General features: G+C 34.9%; 1 protein-coding gene across 1 annotated transcript in view; it reads right to left on the reverse strand.

The window, feature by feature from the left end:
- Positions 1–9,340: 9,340 nt before the first annotated feature.
- Positions 9,341–21,095, reverse strand: part of LOC112054274 (protein mothers against dpp) — a 12,699-nt gene continuing 944 nt past the window's right edge. The window contains exons 2-3 of the mRNA XM_024093979.2: positions 17,837–17,998; positions 9,341–16,951 (exon numbers count right to left, since the gene is read on the reverse strand). Of these exons, the coding sequence (XP_023949747.1) occupies positions 15,953–16,951; positions 17,837–17,998 (1,161 nt within the window). The 3' untranslated portion in view covers positions 9,341–15,952. The remainder of the gene's footprint in view (positions 16,952–17,836; positions 17,999–21,095) is intronic.

Here is a 21,095-nt window from a genome sequence, read left to right on the forward strand (position 1 = left end):
TTTGGAATGGAAATAGATTTCACTCTGAAATAACACATAGACTACTTTTCATCCCTAGTACTAGGATTTGTGGCGTCTACTAGTTTTATCACGAAGACTGTAGCTTATGGCTTTTAGTGCTCTAAAAGGAACGGAGTATACCACCAGTTTCCCAACTCCCAGCTACTAAAAAGTTCTTGAAAAGAGAAAAGCTTAATTTTTCATAGTTTGACTTAACCCTCAAACCGAGGACCTCAGGATCCAAAATCACGTAGGCTAACCACAGGATCAAAACGACACGACATCGTACCAGAACGCTAAATCGCTCGGCGTTACGTCTTTGCCTGTAGGTTGGTAACTAGCCACGGCCAAAGCCTCCCACCACTCAAAACTGGACCAAATAAGAAAATCTCAATCAGTCCAGCCGGGGTTCGAACCCAGGACCTCCGTCTTGTAAATCCACCGCGCATACCACTGCGTCATAGAGGCCATCATACTCGGAGTTAATAACAACTACATTGTCTGACCCATCTGGAGTATGGGGTACTATTCCCCTACCAAGAAATCCTATACTACTGAAGTACATCACAGATTGATCTAGATGTTCCGCAAGGCCAAGAGCAACCGGTCCAGTTAATTGTAGTCCAGGAGCTTGCGTCATAATGGCTGACAGCGGAAATTCAATCTCGTAAGGAGGATCTTGCGTAGGTTTCGACGTATTTCACAAATCGGCCTAATTGACAACTTTTTGAGATTAGATAACTTTATTTATGTTGTTATTGTTTCCTGTGATCGTATACTCAACAATATATTATACTATCCGATGCTCCGAAGTTTCACAGGCGTAGTTCCCGTTGCCGTGAGAATACGGGGATAAAATATAACATTTAACACTCACAAATAACGTGGCTTTATAGTGGTAAAATAATTTTTAAATTCAGTCTAGTAGATCCAAAGATTACCCCCTTGTTGTTGTAGACAAAATCACAAACTTTATTTACCTATATAATATTAGTATTGATAAAGATTTCTTATACTAATATAGGTATTTCAAGTAACAAGGAGATATTTTGATACCACACTCTACTGGCCAAAACAACGTTTCTTTTTTGGCGGGAAATTAGCGTGGTGGTAATCGACGTGATCTGTCAGAATACCATCAAAAGTTTTGATTTTATTCTAATTTAACCCAAGTGATATAGTAAAATCTATTTTAAACAAACGCTGAACATTAGCCTAATTTAAAAAGTTTCTACAGTAATACAGGGTATTAGTAATAGTTTATTGTTTCTATTGTAATGTGAAAACAATGAAACAATATAAAATCATTAAAACTATTTCATGATTATAAAATTGTAGAGTAGGAACATAGTTTGCAGAACTTATAATGAGGTAAAAATGGCACATTTTAGCACAAATATTATCGAGTAATAAATAATAACGATTTTATTTACAAAATTTTAACTTTATTATAATAGATTGTGAGACTGGTGCGCTTTCAAGGAAACTTGGCAAACGCTATTGAGTTTTTTATTGTGTATAGATTGCACACATTCAAGTAACAAAGGTAGAAATCAGTCAAAGAAGATTTTTCCTCATGAATCGTAATTCTCAAGCAGCTTTACAGCACTCGACAGCGACGAGGCTGTTCATATTATATTGTTTAAATTTTAACCCTTGCCTTGAAGATAAAAAAATAACATAATATTTTATTAGCCGTGATAGCCCAGTGGATATGACCTCTGCCTCCGATTCCGGAGGGTGTGAGTTCGAATCCGGTCCGGGGCATGCACCTCCAACTTTTCAGTTGTGTGCATTTTAGGAAATTAAATATCACGTGTCTTAAGCGGTGAAGGAAAAACATCGTGAGTAAACCTGCATATCAGAGAATTTTCTTAATTCTCTGCGTGTGTGAAGTCTGCCAATCCGCATTGGGCCAGCGTGGTGGACTATTGGCCTAGCCCCTCTCGTTCTGAGAGGAGACGCGAGCTCAGCAGTGAGCCGAATATAGGTTGATAATGATGATGCCATATAGGTGCCTATATGCCTCTATTCTGGTAGAAAAGAAATATGTTCAAATTAGATTTCATCTCTGCTGGAATTCTGCTCAAATCCGATTTCAGACTTTTTAAGGACTACCTACCTACCTAGATACCTAGTACCTACGTACGATAACGATAAGGCTTGTTGTTTTATATCTCTTAGCTGTCACAATGTTTATGTTTATCTTTTTTGTTCGTTAGTGTGATGAACAAATAAAAAATGATATCTGTATCTAACATACATAAAAACTTCAATTGAACGACTAACTCAAAACACTAAAGACAGAAATCACGATTATATATATCTAATGTTAAAACGGTATGAACGAAATAATCATCGTCTCTTACACTAACTGTCAGATTAGCATGCTTGATTGGTCAGAGACATACGCCGTCTGCTCTATGGGTCTCGTATATCCTTAAGCTTTTGTACCTTTTTGTCATAATTTTATACCTTTTATCCACTTGGCTACACATAGACAATATTTTTCATTTAATGAATTCTAGTTTTTGACTTTTGACGAAAAGGTAGATTGGATTGATAATGGACGATTTTCCAATTCTAGGTACATACAATCCAAAGCGTTAGCTTTTAGCGTGGTCTGTTCTGTGATACAATCACTATCAGAATGATGATTATCAAGACCAAAGGTTTACCGTGTCCTTCGAAGTACGAAGACTACCACAAAATTCCCTGGGCTAATTAAACTAATTAAAATTAAACTCTGGGCTAGTAGGATTTTTTTGGAAGAAAAGCCTTTATTTTTTATAGCCTGACCAAGGCCTCGAAACCAGGTGCTCATAAGCCGAAGATATAATAAGCTCACCACTGCACCTATGAGGCATTTTAAAGTTTAAACAAACACATTAAAGTTATTAAAGTTGGAAAGGTAAATTCGTTAACTTCAAAACTAAAAAAGCTATGAAGGTTCCAAATGTACCTAGTTCTTCGGACTTCAGACTTTTTTTATTCTTTACAAGTTAGCCCTTGACTACAATCTCACCTGATGGTAAGTGATGATGCAATCTAAGATGGGAGCGGGCTAACTTACTAAGGAGAATGAAAATCCACTCCCCTTTCGGATTGTACGTACACGACACTGTACCGAAACGCTAAATCACTTGGCGGTCTTTGTCGGTATCATATCACACGTATATCTCAAGTTGTCACGTGTATCTCATAGTTCAGACCCAAACAGGTTGTATTTCATAGACTAGACTCAACCTTTAGTTTAGTTCCACTGCGAGTGACAATAGAGAGGCATTCCGAAGAAAAAAGTTCGTCTCCGCCCACGCTTGTCATTCCATTACTAATACATTTCACGGCTGGTTAAGGCTGTGTTATTTATTTTAAGGTATTCACACTGCGAAGGTTGACATGTTTTATACTTATTTAGTAATATGGCACCGACTTCAAAGTGATTAGTGGGTAAATCAATAAGAAGATATAATAATGTTATTTTTCCCTTTTTACTTTCGTGGGTTCGTTAACGTTTTGGAGTCGGTTGTATTTTTTTAAATTAAGTATAATGTTAATAATAGAAACGGGAAAGAGACTTCTCTTTCTCTTGCGTTATCTACGTTTTGTAGTGGACAAAGTCGCGTACGCCTGTTAGTACCTAGTTTCTATAAATCATAAAATAATAATTATTATTATTATGTATCCGCAACATTAAGTTATACCTACGTACAGGTAGGTATAACTTAATGTTGCCATTACGAACATAATATTTTGTTTATTGGCAAGTTATAAACCAAACATAACCTTTATACAGAATCCCGGAAATATAAATTTAATTAGCTCAACTTTGATATTCAGGTACCTACATTAACCAAATTTAACAGGCGTTAAATTACTTTATTTCCAAAAATAGATCAATTTTTTAAATGTCATCTGACGCATGGGTAGTGAATATGCGTAAATAATCACATCAATATTACATTATTTTTGATAACTAGCGTATCTGGCAAGATATAATATTATTTTTTAATGTTTTTGAACTATAAAAATCAGGTTTAATACTCCATTGGGCGATAAGTAGCATTTAAAAATTAGTCATAATAAATTAATATCTTAAATGTGTAAATATGTCAATCTGTCTGTCTTTTTATTCCATTTTCACGACAAAAACTTTCATGACTTTTGGTTTGATACCTACAGAACACAGCGGCATAAAGCGACATGGCACAAGACGCCGGAACCCTCGTATCTTTAATTTAAAGTTTTCGACTTTACTTATCACCATTAGTGCTTGTAAAACCCTACGTAAAACAAATGAATTTTGGCTTTGAGTTTACCCGCCATGTTTATGTCTGCCTTTACCCAGACGAGTTTTGACAAACGTCGAGATTACACTCTACTATTACTAGAGATACTCGTTAGCATCCCTAAACTAAACTAAACTAGTTTAGAACAAACTGATTTCCGAATTTATTTCAAAGTTCAATTTAAAAAACATCAATGTCTAAATCTTAATCTATGGTCTCAAAGGTTAAGGGGCCGGATTGAAATCCGAGTTAGATACCCGAAGTCGGACTATTTTCTGCTAGATATTGTCTTACCCGTTCCATCTCTTCTACATGGAAACTCTCGCCACCGAGAAACAAGCATATTATACCAGACTCTAGAAACTACCACGTTTTTCCAGCTTGGGCACCATTGGCGTATCTAGGATTATTTCCTAAGGTGGGCCAGGGTGGTCCAGGCCCCCAACATCAACTTTATTATTAGTATCATAATAGAATTCTATATCGGTAGCCCAGAATCGGCACAGGACCATTCTAGGGTTGGCACGGCCCACCCGACCCTAGTCGGTTGAATATTTTTATTACCTACTTTTTTTCTTGTCAAGAATATATCGTGATGCACATCTTAGAGCGACGTCGACGTCTGTTAACCGCTCCACCGCTGTTTGCGACATCTCAGTTTCGGGAACAATCGATTCCCTGAAACTGTCTCCTCTTCGGTCTATCTACCCACTTTTAGCACAAGCGCTTTCCCTTAAGTTGGAGGGGAAAGGTGAATATTTACTTGGCTATTTAAAGTGTTTAGTAAGTAGTTGATATTAATTAAGTACATAAATCTCATTTTGTTTATAGTTAAAACTAGCAGACGCCCGCGACTCCGTCCGCGTGAAATTTAGTTTCTTACAAACCAAATCCGCGGGAACCATAGATTTTTTCGGGAAAAATTAGCCTATGTTCTGCTCCAAGGTCCAATTTATCTCTATACTAAATTTCATACAAATTGGTTCAGTGGTGTAGCTGTGGTAAGAGAGAGACAGACAGACTTACTTTCGCATTTATAATATTGTAAAGTATGGATGGCACACTGTCCCAAAATTCATGTAAACAAACACGACAAGGCCTCACGCACTAACAGTAAGTATGTAAGTAGGTACGCGAAAACAAGACGTGACAATCATACTTTCCCGGATTTGCGGAAAATGTGACCTTAACGTAACAGACCTTCGCACGCGTAATCACAGTTGAATGGGTAAAACAAATAATATTATCGTAGATGCCTAATTCAAATAGGTATATTATATACCTTCCTATCTAATAATAAGGTGTATGTACTACCTAAAAAGGTATAATTTTAAACCACAAATTTTCCTATAATTACGAGATACATACCTATTTAACTTTTAGGATAGAAAGAGGTACATTAATTTATCTTTGGATTTGATTCAATGATCCTGTCCGCGAAATTCTTACTGAGTAACAGAGAAACCTCAATGGCTCCACGGTTAAAAATGCCCTACTCAATAGCGAGAGGTTCGATTCCCATTGAACTATTGTAGTATCTAATTTTAGCAGTGGCGGATTTACCAGTAGCAAGGGCGGCAAATTAGACCCAAATAGTTTGAACAAAGTATAAAAGAATCTTGAAAACTTTAATGAAAAATTCAACGTACGTACGTACTAAAAATATTAAAAGGCGCGTTTACCGACAAATTAATTATAATAATAAAAATGTATCAAATTTCAGAGGACAATTAGGGGCGGTAAAAATGTAATAGCCTAGCGGCGGCATATTTGTACATCCGCCACTGAATTTTAGTCTTTACGACTAATTGAAGGTGAAAAGATATAAAGATATTTGTTATATTCAAAATCATGGCTACATATTCTTTTAAAAGAAAGGAAAGAAAAAAGAAACCACAAAATTTTTTAACGAACCAATTTGGAGCGTGCCAGCCTGCGGCCATGGCGGTCGGCGTTAGAATTCGAAGCGCGGCCACGGGCGCGATAAATTGCATATTATTTCACACACTGTTACGTGGCGCATAATTAGGAAGTTACATACGTTTGCCTGCCCCTAATGGTGCGGTGGTTAGCCTGTGGGGCCCCAATGGAGCACGAAGTCCTGTCTTGTAATATATTGGGTATTTTTCTTTCAAGAAATTTTCAGTATCAACTTAGGTATAAGCTGAAAAAAGAATACGTATCCACTATCCAATTTCATTTCATTTTATTTAATATCCAGTAGAGACTCTGTTGCCAACTCCGATTGACTATGGTTTGGGTATTTGGTTATCTATGTCCAACGATAACCTCGTTATGGTTAGCGTAAGTGGTTTCAGATTACTAAATCCTGGGTCGGCCTATGATGTACTGATTTTCTCTTTCAGTTGTTGAAATTCTCACGAAAGCACGTTAAAAGCCATCGGTCCTTCGGTCCGTCTGGTCGAGACAATACTCAATAGGGGTAATTGTGATAATAGGGGTATTTGCCCAGTCGATATAACCTCCGCCTCCGATTCCGGAGAGTGTGGGTTCGAATTCGGTCCGGGAAGTGATTTTAAGAAATTAAATATCACGCGTCTCAACCGGTGAAGGAAAAACATCGTTAGAAAACCTGCATACTAGTAAATTTTCTTAATTCTCTGCGTGTGTGAAGTCTGCCAATCCGTATTGGGCCAGCGTGGTGGACTATTGGCCTAACCCCTCTCATTCTGAGAGGAAACTCGAGCTCAGCAGTCAGCAGAGCTAGACTCCGCTGTCAGCTCCAACTGACTGTGGTTATTGTAGACCTTTGACCACCAGTGGACATCCATCAGTTGATAATGATGTAGATAGACAAATAAAAATATAATTAGAAGGCGTTTTCTGTCGCGTCGTTGTCCATTCAACGCTGACACGTGCTTCGGATCCAGGTCATTGGGAAATACGCGCCAATTACTTGTGTAACACTTGATGTGCTGTCATACCTATTGAGTGAGTAAGTACCTAGAAAGTGCTCCAGTTTTCCTTTATATACAACTAGCGGACGCTCAAAATCAAAAATCAAAATCAAAAATTATTTATTTCAAGTAGGCTCAGTTTACAAGCACTTTTGATACGTCAGTTGACTATTTGTAAAGATTCTACCACCGGTTCGGAAAGCAGGCTCGCGACTTCGTCCGACCTTTGACCTTCTTAATCCGGCCCTATCGCAAAATCCATTCTCAGCGGATATCTGCTAACTGTAAGCTACCTCCCTGCCAAATTGCATCTTTATACGTCAAGCGGTTTTCGAGCTTTCGTGATGACCTTTCGCATTTATATATAAGAAAGAAGAAAGATACAATCGGATATATCATAACTTATTTTAATTATAGAACTTGAGACAGCGATGCCGTGCCATGACAAAACATATCCATAAAACATGAATCGCAGTGCATTATCACCCAAAGCCCGCCAACACGCATTGGAACAGCGTGGCGGGTCTAAGCTTCTATAACTATAGGCACATACGAACAAATGGATTTATTTAGTAGCATAGCAGACGCCCGCGACTTCATCAGCGTGAAATTTAATTTTTCACAATTCGCCTGCGGCGCCCCTTTGTGATCTACCTGGCGCCCCTGGGCGATAGCCCAACCAATAAATAAACCATCCTCGTGTATCACTTTTGGAAATATATTTCATGTAGGTACAGAATTGACCTCTCTACATATTTATTATAAGTATAGAAGATATAGAATAGATAGGTATAGTAGGACTCGAATAAGTAATTACCTGCTCCACACTTCTACTAAATAAGAAAAGATTGGCCCACGTTTACCAGACGAATCTCCTAATGCAATTTACTTTAAATTACAAACACATTATGCAGTTAATGCTTCGCCTATTATCTTGCTGCCACCGATTTAGAACCATACAAGCATTGATTCGATAATAATTACCTTTATTACACCAATATCGACTGCCGTCCAATTTGTGCAACTCACAGAACAGAAAAGTACAAATCATTGAAGAATATTTGCTCTGTCAGCTTCCAAACATGAAGTAAAATGCGCGCACGATAAGTTTGCGCGTGGCCAAAATCGGAACTAATCAAAAGTGCCACCATCTTGTCGTCTATCTCTATCTATCTCTTGGCGGGTAACAGATCACTAACGCAACATAATTGCGCCGCCAGTTGCGCGCTAACTTATCTTGCGCGCACTCTAATAAAAGAGGCTGTGGACAGACCTACTTACAGCCGAAGAGTAACTTACTGCCTTGTAGGAGTTGTAGGTGGCTAGCCTCAGTGGCTTTGAATGACTAGTTCCTTGGTTTCGAGTCTTAGGTCAGACTCAGGCCATAAAATACATAATAAGCATATCTTTCTTCTAAGTTTAATTGCAAAACTGTCTGCCAAATTTCAGTAAAAAAACCCTCCAGATCGGATATAAAAAGTTAATGGTGTTATATTCCCTTGTTGTTCTAGTCCGAAAGGCATGGTTGCCGAAGTATATAAATTCCTACAGGCACCATAAATATAAAACCTACGAGTCAGGTTGATCCTCGGACGTGTTTGTATACAAATAAGTGTTGCTCTGTGCATAGATGATTATATTCGTGTAATAATATTTTAATTACCATCGGTAGATCATCTGCTTTGTCCGGTAATTAATTCTTTAAAAAAATATACATCCTATTAATATTATAAACGCGAAAGCTTGTATGTTTGGATGTTTGTTACTCTATAACGCCGCTACTACTGAAGCGATTTAGCTGAAATTTGGAATGGAAATAGATTATATAGAATAGATATAGAGAACACATAGGCTTATACTTTTTATCCCAAAAAAATCATGGTTTCCCGAAATTAGCGAAAACTGATGATTTTGATGATATGAATGTTTGTTACTCTTTCACGCCCCAACTACTGAACCGAATTAGCTGAAAGGTATTAAGATATATTATAGCCTGGATTAGCACATAGACTACTTTTTATCCTGGAAAATCCATGGTTTCTTCAATTCATCCACGGACGAAGTCGCGGGCGTCCTCTAGTATGTATATAATATAGAGTGGGTCATCAAAGTAGAAAATAAATAACAAAACAATTTCTAAATAAAAGAAACTTTATTAATTATGTACTAAACGGAGAAAATATTCATAATAAAAGTTACACGTTACAATGGCATCCATTAGGAAGACCACAGATGCAACAATACATTTGCCAAACCATTTGACCAACCTTTGCGCAAACGTATAGTTACATTTGTGACCAAATACGCTTAAAATTTATCTTATTGTGGCCATCTGCGACATATCTTTGAACCATATTTCAAAGACCATAAGGTTTTAATTAATTATAATAATAATTAATACAATAATGCCTAATATGTATATAGCGTTCATAAAACTGAGGCTGAGCGATTCATTCAAACAAACATACCTTAATATAACAGAAATTAATAGCAGAAATCTCCCTTATTGCTAAATGGATTTACCATGCGGTTCACGAGTAAATTCAGTATAGTTAGGTCAACATAATATTATCCGTCATCCAATACATAGAAAAATCTGTCATCACTACATAGTCTCTTTCTCTGTCCCTATGTATGCTTAAATCTTTAAAACTACTCATCGGATTTTGATGCGGTTTTTTTAATAATTCGAGTGATTGAAGAGGAAGGTTCATATGTATAATAGCATCCATGGTTCACGTGGGATTTGTGAAAAGCTGAAATCCACGCGGACGAAATCGCGGGCGTCCGCTAGACCAATATAAAAGAAATAAAGAAATTCACGCCTACGCAGTTTGATCTGAAATAATTTTGAATAGCGACGTTGTTTTGTAACGATGTTTTTACAACACAGAATTGAGAGTTAAGAATTCACCGCAATATCTCTCAAACACGATAACTACATGTAGAGAGGTATAGAGACTTTGAGATAGAATAAGAAATTTACACTGTAGAGTTATGAAAACATTGCTTCAGAATAGCCCTACAGCTAATTCACATTGTTAAAAATTAAAAATTGTGTCATAGCTTTAAAACAATAAGATGTATCTATTTCTGTTTTCAACGAAATAGTTTTATAAAAACGGACCAGGACAACGTGTGTACATTTTTGACATTTATATATTTATAGTATTATACATACATAATTGAATTTATATAGCACGACACATACATAAACATTTAAAACTACGAAATATTTTTGCAGAGCTTTTCAATCTACGAGTAATTTGCGCAAAATTAATTTGATGTGAAACGTGTAAGTAAACATTTGGACAAATGTTTGACAAGTTGAAGTTATTGGTCAATTATTGTGGTTGCCTCGAAACACCGCTCTATTGGAAATAGGGCAATATTGGCCAATATAATGGCCAACATATTAGTCAACCTATTGGCCAACGCATTAGCGAACGTGCATTATGAAAAACTTTGCGCACATTTACGGCCATAATTATTACACATGAATTAAGATTTAAACCTCAATTTTCGTTAAAATAAAGTGAATTTCAAATAATAGAGATTAGGTCCACTTTACTTTGAAGAAAATTATTTTAAATCTTAATCCATGTTTCTAATGTGGTTTCTCTATATCAACTATCAAAACATGTTTACGGAAGTCACATATAAAAAACATACAGACGAATTGAGTACCTCCTCCTTTTTTTGAAGTCAGTTAAAAAAAAGTAAGTATACAAAATTTTTGTACCTATTAATTATTGTTGTAGTTGTAGCTCATAAAACGATAAATATATAATTTATAAATAATATACCATTAATTAAAAAAATGCTGTATTTACATTGTCTGATTTTTAATAACAATTTGGAAATTAATATTTTACAAATTATAAGGATTTTTTTGCTTACTATTTATTAACAAAATGTCAAAATAATCTGTAATAATAATTTGGAATCATAAAGCGAAGGCCACACTAAAGACGTACAACTTTCGTCTGTAAAATCGAAAAAAATATCACATTCAAGATTTTGAATTTGATGGATGCTTTGACCTATCTCTTCATAAATCTTTTAAATTGAACAGTCCGAAAATAAATAATCGTACTATATGTATAATTTTATGGTTAATGTATTCAACATTAGGAAGGCTGTATAACAATAAATTATTAACTTACTCTTACACGCAAATAGATGATAAACGAGATATTTTTCAAGTGAATCAATACATCGTGGTGTCTATTATCATAATATAATATCCTGCGTCGTACCAATCAAAACACATAAATTATTCGGACGCAATTTCGCTACACGCAAGAATTTAAAAAGATTTCTCTGAAATAATATATCTGAAGGCTAAGTATGTTCTAATAACAATTAGATTTATAAAAATACCATGGCGAAAATTATAATTCAATTTTTAAATTATTATTATATTTATAAATTAAATTCTTTTGTTTTAAATAATAATAAAACTCATTAGCAGAACATAGTTAACGCATTAGAACCGTAAGATCCAGAGCACACTAAATATTCTTTTACAATTGCGTTCATGTGTCCATTTTAATTTCCACCAATCACAGAGCGAGCCGATAAATAAACGTTTCTGATTGGCACCGTGAATGGGACGACAAACGCGCCAGTTTGGTCGCGCCCTTAGTCAAGTTAATATGACCCTGTATATAGTATTAATTGAATATAAAATATTTAGTAACATAGTTAATAAATATTTTATCTTCAATTAAGGCCCTTAAAAAGTGAATTTAGGCACAGAGTTACATTTAATTTATTTATTAAATTATAATAAAATATATCAATAAACGTATAAATAAGGCATGCGACTTCGTGGTGTCAAAGGCACTGCAGAATATCAATATTCACAATATGAACTAGATAATTGTTAAATGAATTCCACTTAGTAATGTAAATATTAATTATTATTTAATATAACAGTTTAACACACATGTATACTAAGTAGTGTCAATAAGTTATAAAATAATGTTATGAATATTGCTACAGTACAAAACTGTTTTAAAGTAGCAGATTAAAATATAAATAGCATTATTTTATTTTTATTCTGTTAGCTTTTTTATTAGACCATAGATTTACAAAAAATGCCAATGATGTTCTTTGTCTTTTACATAATTTTCTAACGTACGTAAGATGCTCGTCTACACAACGATTATTTCCGGCTTTAAGTATAACTATAGTTAATATTTATTTTTCACTAAATCTTTCACCGAACTGTGCTACGAATATACTATAAATGTAGTAGGCGCTTTATGGACGGCTGTATACAATAGGTTACTTGTAGGCACTTTACTCTATGACATTTATATATAGAAACAATCTATTTTGTTATATTCCGCGCGAAACTTTACAAATTACCAAGGACAGTTTCACATTGTTCTATTGCAAAGATTCTTTGCAATTTGATATTGTCGGATACAAATATTCTTTGCAATTTAATATTGTTGATTGTAAACATTTTTTGTAATTTGATATTGTTGCTTGTAAATAAGTATTATTTGCAATTGAATAATAATTATCAAATATTTGACCTAATCAATATCCCAGGGAGTCACTGTATGCTATTTGCAAATAAAATTGTGCATGAGTTTAATTTAAAATCACTCCTCAATAGCTTTCAATAATTATTATTATATACATTACCTGTGCATACATAATATACGTTTTTAAATTGAAATTACTGGTTATATTACTTTTTAATAATATTTAAATTATATATTTCACTGTGTAAATATTTTTTCTAATATAAAAATGTTACTCTAAATATATGTAATTATAGATCACCATAATATTATTACAATAATATGTTTATTTTTACTACTCTCCGGAGTATTATACAAAATATATTTTACAAATTGCAGATTGGTCTACGGGTCTAGTAGTGAATGAACAAATAGTGAATATTGCTCAAAGTTTGAGGTTTGTTAAAATTGTTGATTCATTTAATAAAATTGGTTTATTTTACGCGGAGAATAGCAAAATTAATCCATTTTTGTTTATAGTCACTCTCGCAAAGTAACAGCTGCTTCTAATATAATAATAATCATAGTTTTTTATTATTTTTTATCAATTGAATGCACTTTTATAAGGCAAAGGACACACCCCAGTGATCTTTAGAGGAACTAAAAACGTAGATACTTATATTATTTTGAGATCAATCAAAATTTAAAAAAAAATTTACCTGAGCGTGTCCCAAATTTGGTTAGAAAGTCTTTTTGAAACATGAATATTTATACCGAGATTATTAAAAGTTTTTTCTTACTCTGCATTTTCTTATTTATTTATTAAATCATGTAGTAAGTTTAAATCCAATTTTTAACTGCTGCTAAAGAAACATTATATAAGTAGATAACAAAATCTTACAATTTAAAAAAAAACTTATTTTTCTTATAACAAAAAAAAACAACTTTACACACGAATATTTTCATTATAATTTTTTTTTTCATTATTCATTTCATTCATACATAATATACACCGATGGCACATTCTTAAGCCTGTCAAAATTATAAAATACATATTTATCAATTTCGAAAAAACAAATCTATTATTTTTTTACACAAATTTGGTCTTGACTATACAATATAATTAGTGAAATTAAAAAACTCCACAGATACACATTTACTTAGGATATATTTACTAAACACTTAGTTTACTCTTATTATTTCTATCAATTACTATTTCGAACACAATTCCTTACAGTAAAGTAGAATTAATTTTTGTGGCTCCCAAAAATTAAAATAAAAAAATATAAAATGTCTGCAAAGTACAGAAACTTCAAAAAGTGATTAGGTCCACTTTACTTTGCAAAAAATAAGGTTTTTTATTTCATAAATTTATTTTTATTTTACATTGAAACAAAATAGTAATAAGTTAAATATGGCATGTACAATTCGCTGATCAAAGACAGATCAAATAAAACTTGTAAAATTTTTTATTAATAATAATAATTATCATTTGAAGGAGCCACGTCATAAACCTACACCTACATTTTTAATCATATAAAAGTCAAAAATAATAAAAAAAATTGCATTTTTTCATAACTAGAAAGCTTAAATGTGTCCATTTAAATGTACTTGCTCAAAAGTTTTACTGTTGCCTAATATTATAGAATAACTTATTATATTTTAATGCAACCTTTAGGATTTATTCCAACACAGCTTGAGCTTTTAATAATATCTGAAAATTTGTACTCTCATAACAGGCCCATTTGAATGGACACTAATAATTATATTAATCAATATTCGTATAATTACAATACCTTGACATACCGCATCCAAAACTAGCAACTACTCGTAATCTATGGTGACACTTAATTCTATAAACCCAAGATGTAAATTAAATATCTATGGAAAATGAGTATGGATTTTCATCCTACGCCTAGCAAGTTCACCTGCTTCCATCTTAGATTGCATCATCACTTACCATTAGGTGAGATTGTGGTCAAGGGCTAACTTGTAAAGAATAAAAAAATGTAAATTAAATCTCTATTGAAGAAGCTTTGAATACCTGCCTAAAATAAGTCAGTCAAGGGTTCAAAACTAAAAAAAAAACGTTTGTCATGAAGTAATTTTATCATAACTTACACAATAAAACAAAAACTTCAAAAAAAAAATTTTTGTTTATTTTTTTTAATTCACTTCTTGAATTCATAGAATAAGGAAACACCAAGCGATACCACATTTTTAGTCAAAACCTATTTACAGCAATAATATCTTTTAACTTGTCATTATAATGAACATTCACGAGTATAATATTCAATATTTAATATTCAGTTATTCATAATTCAAATATTCCCTCATTTTCAATGTATGTCTTTATGTTAATAAAATACAAGTACACTTAAAATATACGTCTTACGTTTATCTTCCATGTTGGACACATCATTTGAGCTACGATTTTTTAAAATACTTTTATGGTGTGTCAAGGTGAATAGACCAAAAGAAAAAAAAATTGTAAGCATTTTATTTTCTGAGAAACTGATTTGCTCATAAAAAAGTTTGTATCAAGAATTATTTTTAAAAGTTTTATGCAAAACTACATTTATATTATTTTTTGAGTGTACTATTTCAATTTCTTAATGCCCAGACGTAAGTTTTCAATAAAAAAGTAGCAAAATAAAAGTGTTTAATTTTTTTATGCTGTCTGCAATAGCACCGTGAAAGCTCACCTTAACCACCAGACTATACTTATTTTGAGAAAAATATAAAACTATTACTTGGCAACAATGTGCATATTTTGTTTTAAAAAAATATACCATAATGCTGGTAATGTATGTATAGAAATTATAAGTTTTTGAAAAATATTTTAAAAGTGATGGATCTTCAAACTTTAATACATAATATTACATAAGGGGAGGAATCGAATAAAACCCTGTAGGCAGTTTCAAATTCCAATACTAAATCAATTTCAATAAAAATTGTTTTGAACAATTTCTTGCATGCAAAACATTATTTCTGAGCCTAGAAATATATTCTAGTATAGACCAATGTTGTAATATTATTTCAGTATATAATAGATTATTCAGAGGTAACATCCACTGAATAATCTGGCTTGTACATCACATTCCCATTTTAATGGAAATATTAGTGCAGGGAAAATTTTGAAGGCCCATCACTAAGTAGTCTAACTAAACAAAACAATAAATGCAATACATAAAAAATTTGTGAGATTAAAAAACCGAAATAAAAATACGTCAAAAACCGGTGGGGATGGTGGTGTAAAACACGGTTAGGACACAGACGATATCGCGTTGTGCGGCGAGCCCATCTGAGTCAACACTTTGTCCAGCCACTGCAGCGGACCGTGGAGGTGTATCTCTATCCAACATGGCGTCGACGTCACGTCTTGTCTATGGTACTCGGCTCCCCACCCCTTCACGAAGGACATACGGATCGTGCACATCTTTGTCAACTCGTAGACAGCTTCGAAACCGTGATTGACACTTTGGGATAGAAGCTGAGCGAACTCTCTGTTGTTGAAAATCTTCAACGAACACCCTGGAGGTATTTTGCAGACAGTGGACGGATGGAATCCGTGATGGTGGTTGCAGTTGCGACTCTGCACAAATATCGCGGCGTCCGACAAACATTCAGCGTACACTTCGCCCCCGACGTAGTATAAATGTACGCCTTTCCCTATGTGACGCCTCGTGTTCTCGATCGTCGAATTCCTGTTCACATTGCTCAATTGTCCCAAACAAAATCTGTCACTGTTGTTCGAGGGGTCCGTGAAACCGTCCACGACTACCGAATGGCTGTTGCAATGGAACACTTCCCCGACTCTGCAGTTCAGTTCGTAGTACGCAACGGACGCCCAGTACAAAGGCTCTTGGTATGAAACCGGCGCGACTTCCCCCGGGGGTTCACTGTCATCTGACGGCGGTGAATACGCGGGTGGTGGAGTGTCCGGCAGTTCTGATGAGGCGGATGGAGGAAACCCGGATCCTGAGTAGGACACGTTGTGGGGCATCGCAGGTTCTGTTGTCCTTTGGAAAGGCAATAGAGAATGTCCAGGGGCGAACTCTGAATGTCTTGGCACTAAAACTGGCGGTAGGACCGGACTTTCGACCCGCTTGTAGTGGTAAGGGTTGATGCATACCTCTTTCTGTTTGGCGCTGAAGGGATACTGGCATATCTCGAGCGGTTTGAGCTCGTGATGGCTCTGCAGGTCGGGCCAGCGCCACACGCGGCAGTATATCACGTGTGGTAGCCCTTTGCGATGGGAAACCTGGAACGTGTAGAATCTAAATATTAATTTTGGTAACAAGCGTCATATGCAAAGTAAAAAAGGAAGGCCAAAACAGAAATGGGGGGACAAAATAAGACAGGTGACAGAGGGCATCCAGGCAAAATCTGCAATGGATCAAGAATTGTGGAAAAGGCTTTTGTCCTAAAGGGCAATCAGACAAACTCTAAATAAATTATAACAAGTATCGCTCAAGTTCTTTTAGGACAAAAACTTTCTAAAAAAAATTTATAAAATCATTGTTTTTGAGATCTCCCAAAGTTTACAGGTCTGAATTGGTTCAAATATTATATGAAATGTAAGTTTAGTAAAAAGCTTTTAAATGCTGCCTTAATTGCCAAATCCATTCAAATAGGTAAAGCTACATACATTGAGGGTAACATACAGACAGACAGACAGACACTTTTTTGGAATAAAACTGCTGTAATATATTCATGCTAGGGGACGCCCGCAATTTCGTCCGCGTAAAATTTAGTTTTCAAAGACTAACAAACATCTATACAAACTTTCGCGTTTATAATATTAGTAGGATTAATATTAATATATTGAAATTAATATTATAAATGCGAATGTAAGTCACTACATCAATAAATAAAATTTAGTATAGTCAAATTGAACCTTGGAGCAGAGGAAGAGCACATACGCAACTTTCCTCTCATCTCAAAAATAGACATGGTTTGTAAAAAACAGAATCATACACAAACTAACAAGAAGTCTCAGGAGTTGACTAGTTCAACCATATTTGACACAATTTCTGCTGCCCATTTTAAGTGGTGTATATTTCCTAGTTTTATAATATGGATAACTAAAACACTGGACTATGCTGAAAAAAAACAACTTTAAACTAGATAAAATGTTAGGCCGCACCTGTAACCGGCCATCCAGCGACCTGGGTATGGTGACGCATTTGGATGGCGTGCCTGGACAAGACAGCGCACGCTCCAACTCTTCGATGGCGCCTTTCCGCTTCTTTAACTTCTTCACCAGGCTGTCCACCGCCTTCTCTGCCCACTTCTCTTCTTCGTCACCCTGAAAAAAGCGGTTGTTGAATGTATTCAACAAATCAACAGCAAAGGCCTCCACTACCACGCCTTGCACCACACGTGTCAACTTATACATCGTAATCGTGACAAACTGAGACGACTGATAATAATGGGCCACTGTCCACTAAACAAACACCTTCCATTGCAATTCTAGGTATGACTGACAGTCCTCTGTGCAGAGCATGGAAGAAAAGGAGACACTGTTACATGTAATGCTTAGATAAGCAAAGTGCAGCTATATATATTATATTGGTTCCGCAGCGACAATCAGCGTCAAATAGCGAAAATATTGCTCTCTCTTTCATTGCAATGGGACGAAAGAGAGAGCGATATTTTTGATCCACCGCTATTGGTCACCAATATGACATTTTGTCGTCACGAGATATGTCATGATGCGCATAGTTCAGTAGCCTGCTAAGCTTCTCGAACAAGCTAGTCTGGATATCGTAATCCATCAGGAACTCATACACTGAGGAGCTCATTGGTTGTTATGTATAGGAGATCTCATCTATACGCCAGTGCAGTAAAGTAAAATCCTCTGTGGTACCACAAATGGCCACCAGTATCTATCTGGTATTTGATTGTTTAAGTAGTGACTCCACATCCAGTCTAAAAGTTGTAGTCAAATGTTTTTGTTATCAAATAGAAACATTAATTTACTGTATACTTGTTTACAAAAACATAAAAGTGAGTGCACAAGCACATTCATCATACAATAATACCCTGTGTTAGATGACTCAGTTGTTTCCTAAGAATGATGGCTGGTCAATAAGACTGAGTCATAATAATACACCCATAGATAACTATTTATAGTCAATACTCTTTCTGAATGAGGGAAACTATTATGTTTACTAATGCTAAAGTGTATGTAGATAGCATGGGTATGGTGACAGTCACCTGTATGATGTTTATAATACATACTATTAAAATAAATATGTGAATAGTGACAACAAGATGAAAATGACAGCCACAAAGTGCATGCAATGAATTTAGAAATCCAAAATGATTCTGTTATCCTTAGGTGAGTTCTGCATCCCGGTTGCACTGAAGTGACGCACCTTGCTATATGACTGGTCCCCTGCCTTATTAAAATTCTTTTATTAAAATCTTAATGAATTTCAAATGACTCTCCCAGATCAGAGCAACTTAGTATGATGGGGAAAAGCCACTGAAAAATCTTGATATACTTGTGGTGAGGCAAAAGGAACAGCAAGACGCTTGTTGGTTGGATGCAAGGTGCTCCTGGACAGGGGTCTTTACTCACGTTGTCATGATAGAGCACTTCAAATCTATAAGTCTTTCAGTAGCTAGAGCTCAAAAAGGATTGACTACAAGAAAAAGATAAATTAACTTTGTCAAAGCAGGCTCAGAATCAAATTCCTCTAATAAACCTTATTCAATACTATGTTCTGCACCTGATTGGACTTTGTTAATGGATACATATTAAAAACATTATAAAATCCCAGAGAATGTCCCTATTTCAAGATCTAGACCAGACATTTTCCTTTATTCCAAACAAACTACTTGTTGAGATTACTGTGTGAGAGACTAACATTCCGAAGGACCACAGTATAAAAGTAAATAAATTTTATGACTGAATCCATGTAATGCTAAGATATTCGTCTCAAACTTTCAAAAGTGAAACGAATCCTACATGACACAAACTATAGTTAATAGATACTGTATGGCTGTTATAAAAACAGTGTTCTACCTTCATTTCTAATCTGTTTGTTGAGAAACATTGCACATAGTTAGGCTTTAATATAGTATGCAATCAGCAACTTATCTCATGAAGAGAAATGGTGTAGACCAATGATGGCTGGAATGATGATGGATGGAAAGTTGTCTTGTCCCATTCTCTTTCACCCTAATGCAAAAAAAGAAAAAAAATAATGTCATGAGCTCCTAAATGGCACCCAAGCAGCGTCACAGGGGGTTTGGGTGAGCACAAGCGTTGCCTGATGGGGCTCGAAGGCTAAAGCAGTGTAGATGGGCAGAAAGACTCTAAGGGTGTCTCGCCTCTGAGACTCGGATCTGGGTTTAGAGGGCCATTCGAGAAGGGTGTTTTGGCCTGCAGTGTATAAGTCTGGGCGCCTCCGAGATTGCGAGTTAAAAAAGACCAAACCTGGGTGATGTCAGATATCAGGGACCTCAGGGACCAGGGTGTGTAGGTTTTGTTTGAGTTTCATATTTATAACAATAATATTTGGTTGCTATTGGTTGATATTTGTATATTTCCCTTCACAATATAACTATGTTGTTGGTCATATATACTCATGTTTTTGAAGGTAAAAATATCAACAACTCGCTTGCTTGTTAAATGTAGTTCTAAATCTATTTTGTTTACAATAGTGCTTGTTCCTTGGGATTTAATACAATTATGATTTAAACCTCAAATTGCTGACCTGCTGGTAACTGGACAAGATACAACACTATTATATTATTTTATTGTATTTTATACATTCTGAGAGGAGCATTCTGACTTGAGCTCAGCAGTGTGCTGAATATGTCTTGATAAGGAACAAAACATAAGGAGTTAATAATATCATAGCATTATATTGAATACCCCCCAGTTTCACACATGTAGTTCTTGTTCCAGTGGGAATATGGAGATGATACTATATGCCTATGTTACTCAGTGATAATTTGGCTTTCTATTTGTGAAAAAAATTTTCAAATTGATTTGTAAGTTTTGAGTTTATTAATTAAAAACAAAAATACAAATATTTCCTCTTTGTTAAAAGGCCAGTACTTGTGACATAAATGGATGTAGGCTTAAGGAATTCCTTGACAATCAATTAACACTCCCCTTCTCCACTCGTGTTGTTCTCCCTGCCTAGCCAAATTTGGTAAGATCTTACTAGTGCAGCTTTGGATACCCATTCTAATACAGAATTGACATCCTGTAGTTTCACTTGTGTAGTTCCTATTCCTGTGGAAATACACTGGGGAATATAGCCTATGTTAAGCAGTGAAGAAGTTGCTAATAGCATAAGAATTTTAAAATTAGTTAATAGATTTAAATTAAACTGTGACAAATAAACAAAACACCAAATCTTACCTGCTTATAATATTACTTAAGA

Source organism: Bicyclus anynana, chromosome 9 (genome assembly GCF_947172395.1).
Source record: "Bicyclus anynana chromosome 9, ilBicAnyn1.1, whole genome shotgun sequence".
NCBI classification, from domain to species: domain Eukaryota; kingdom Metazoa; phylum Arthropoda; class Insecta; order Lepidoptera; family Nymphalidae; genus Bicyclus; species Bicyclus anynana.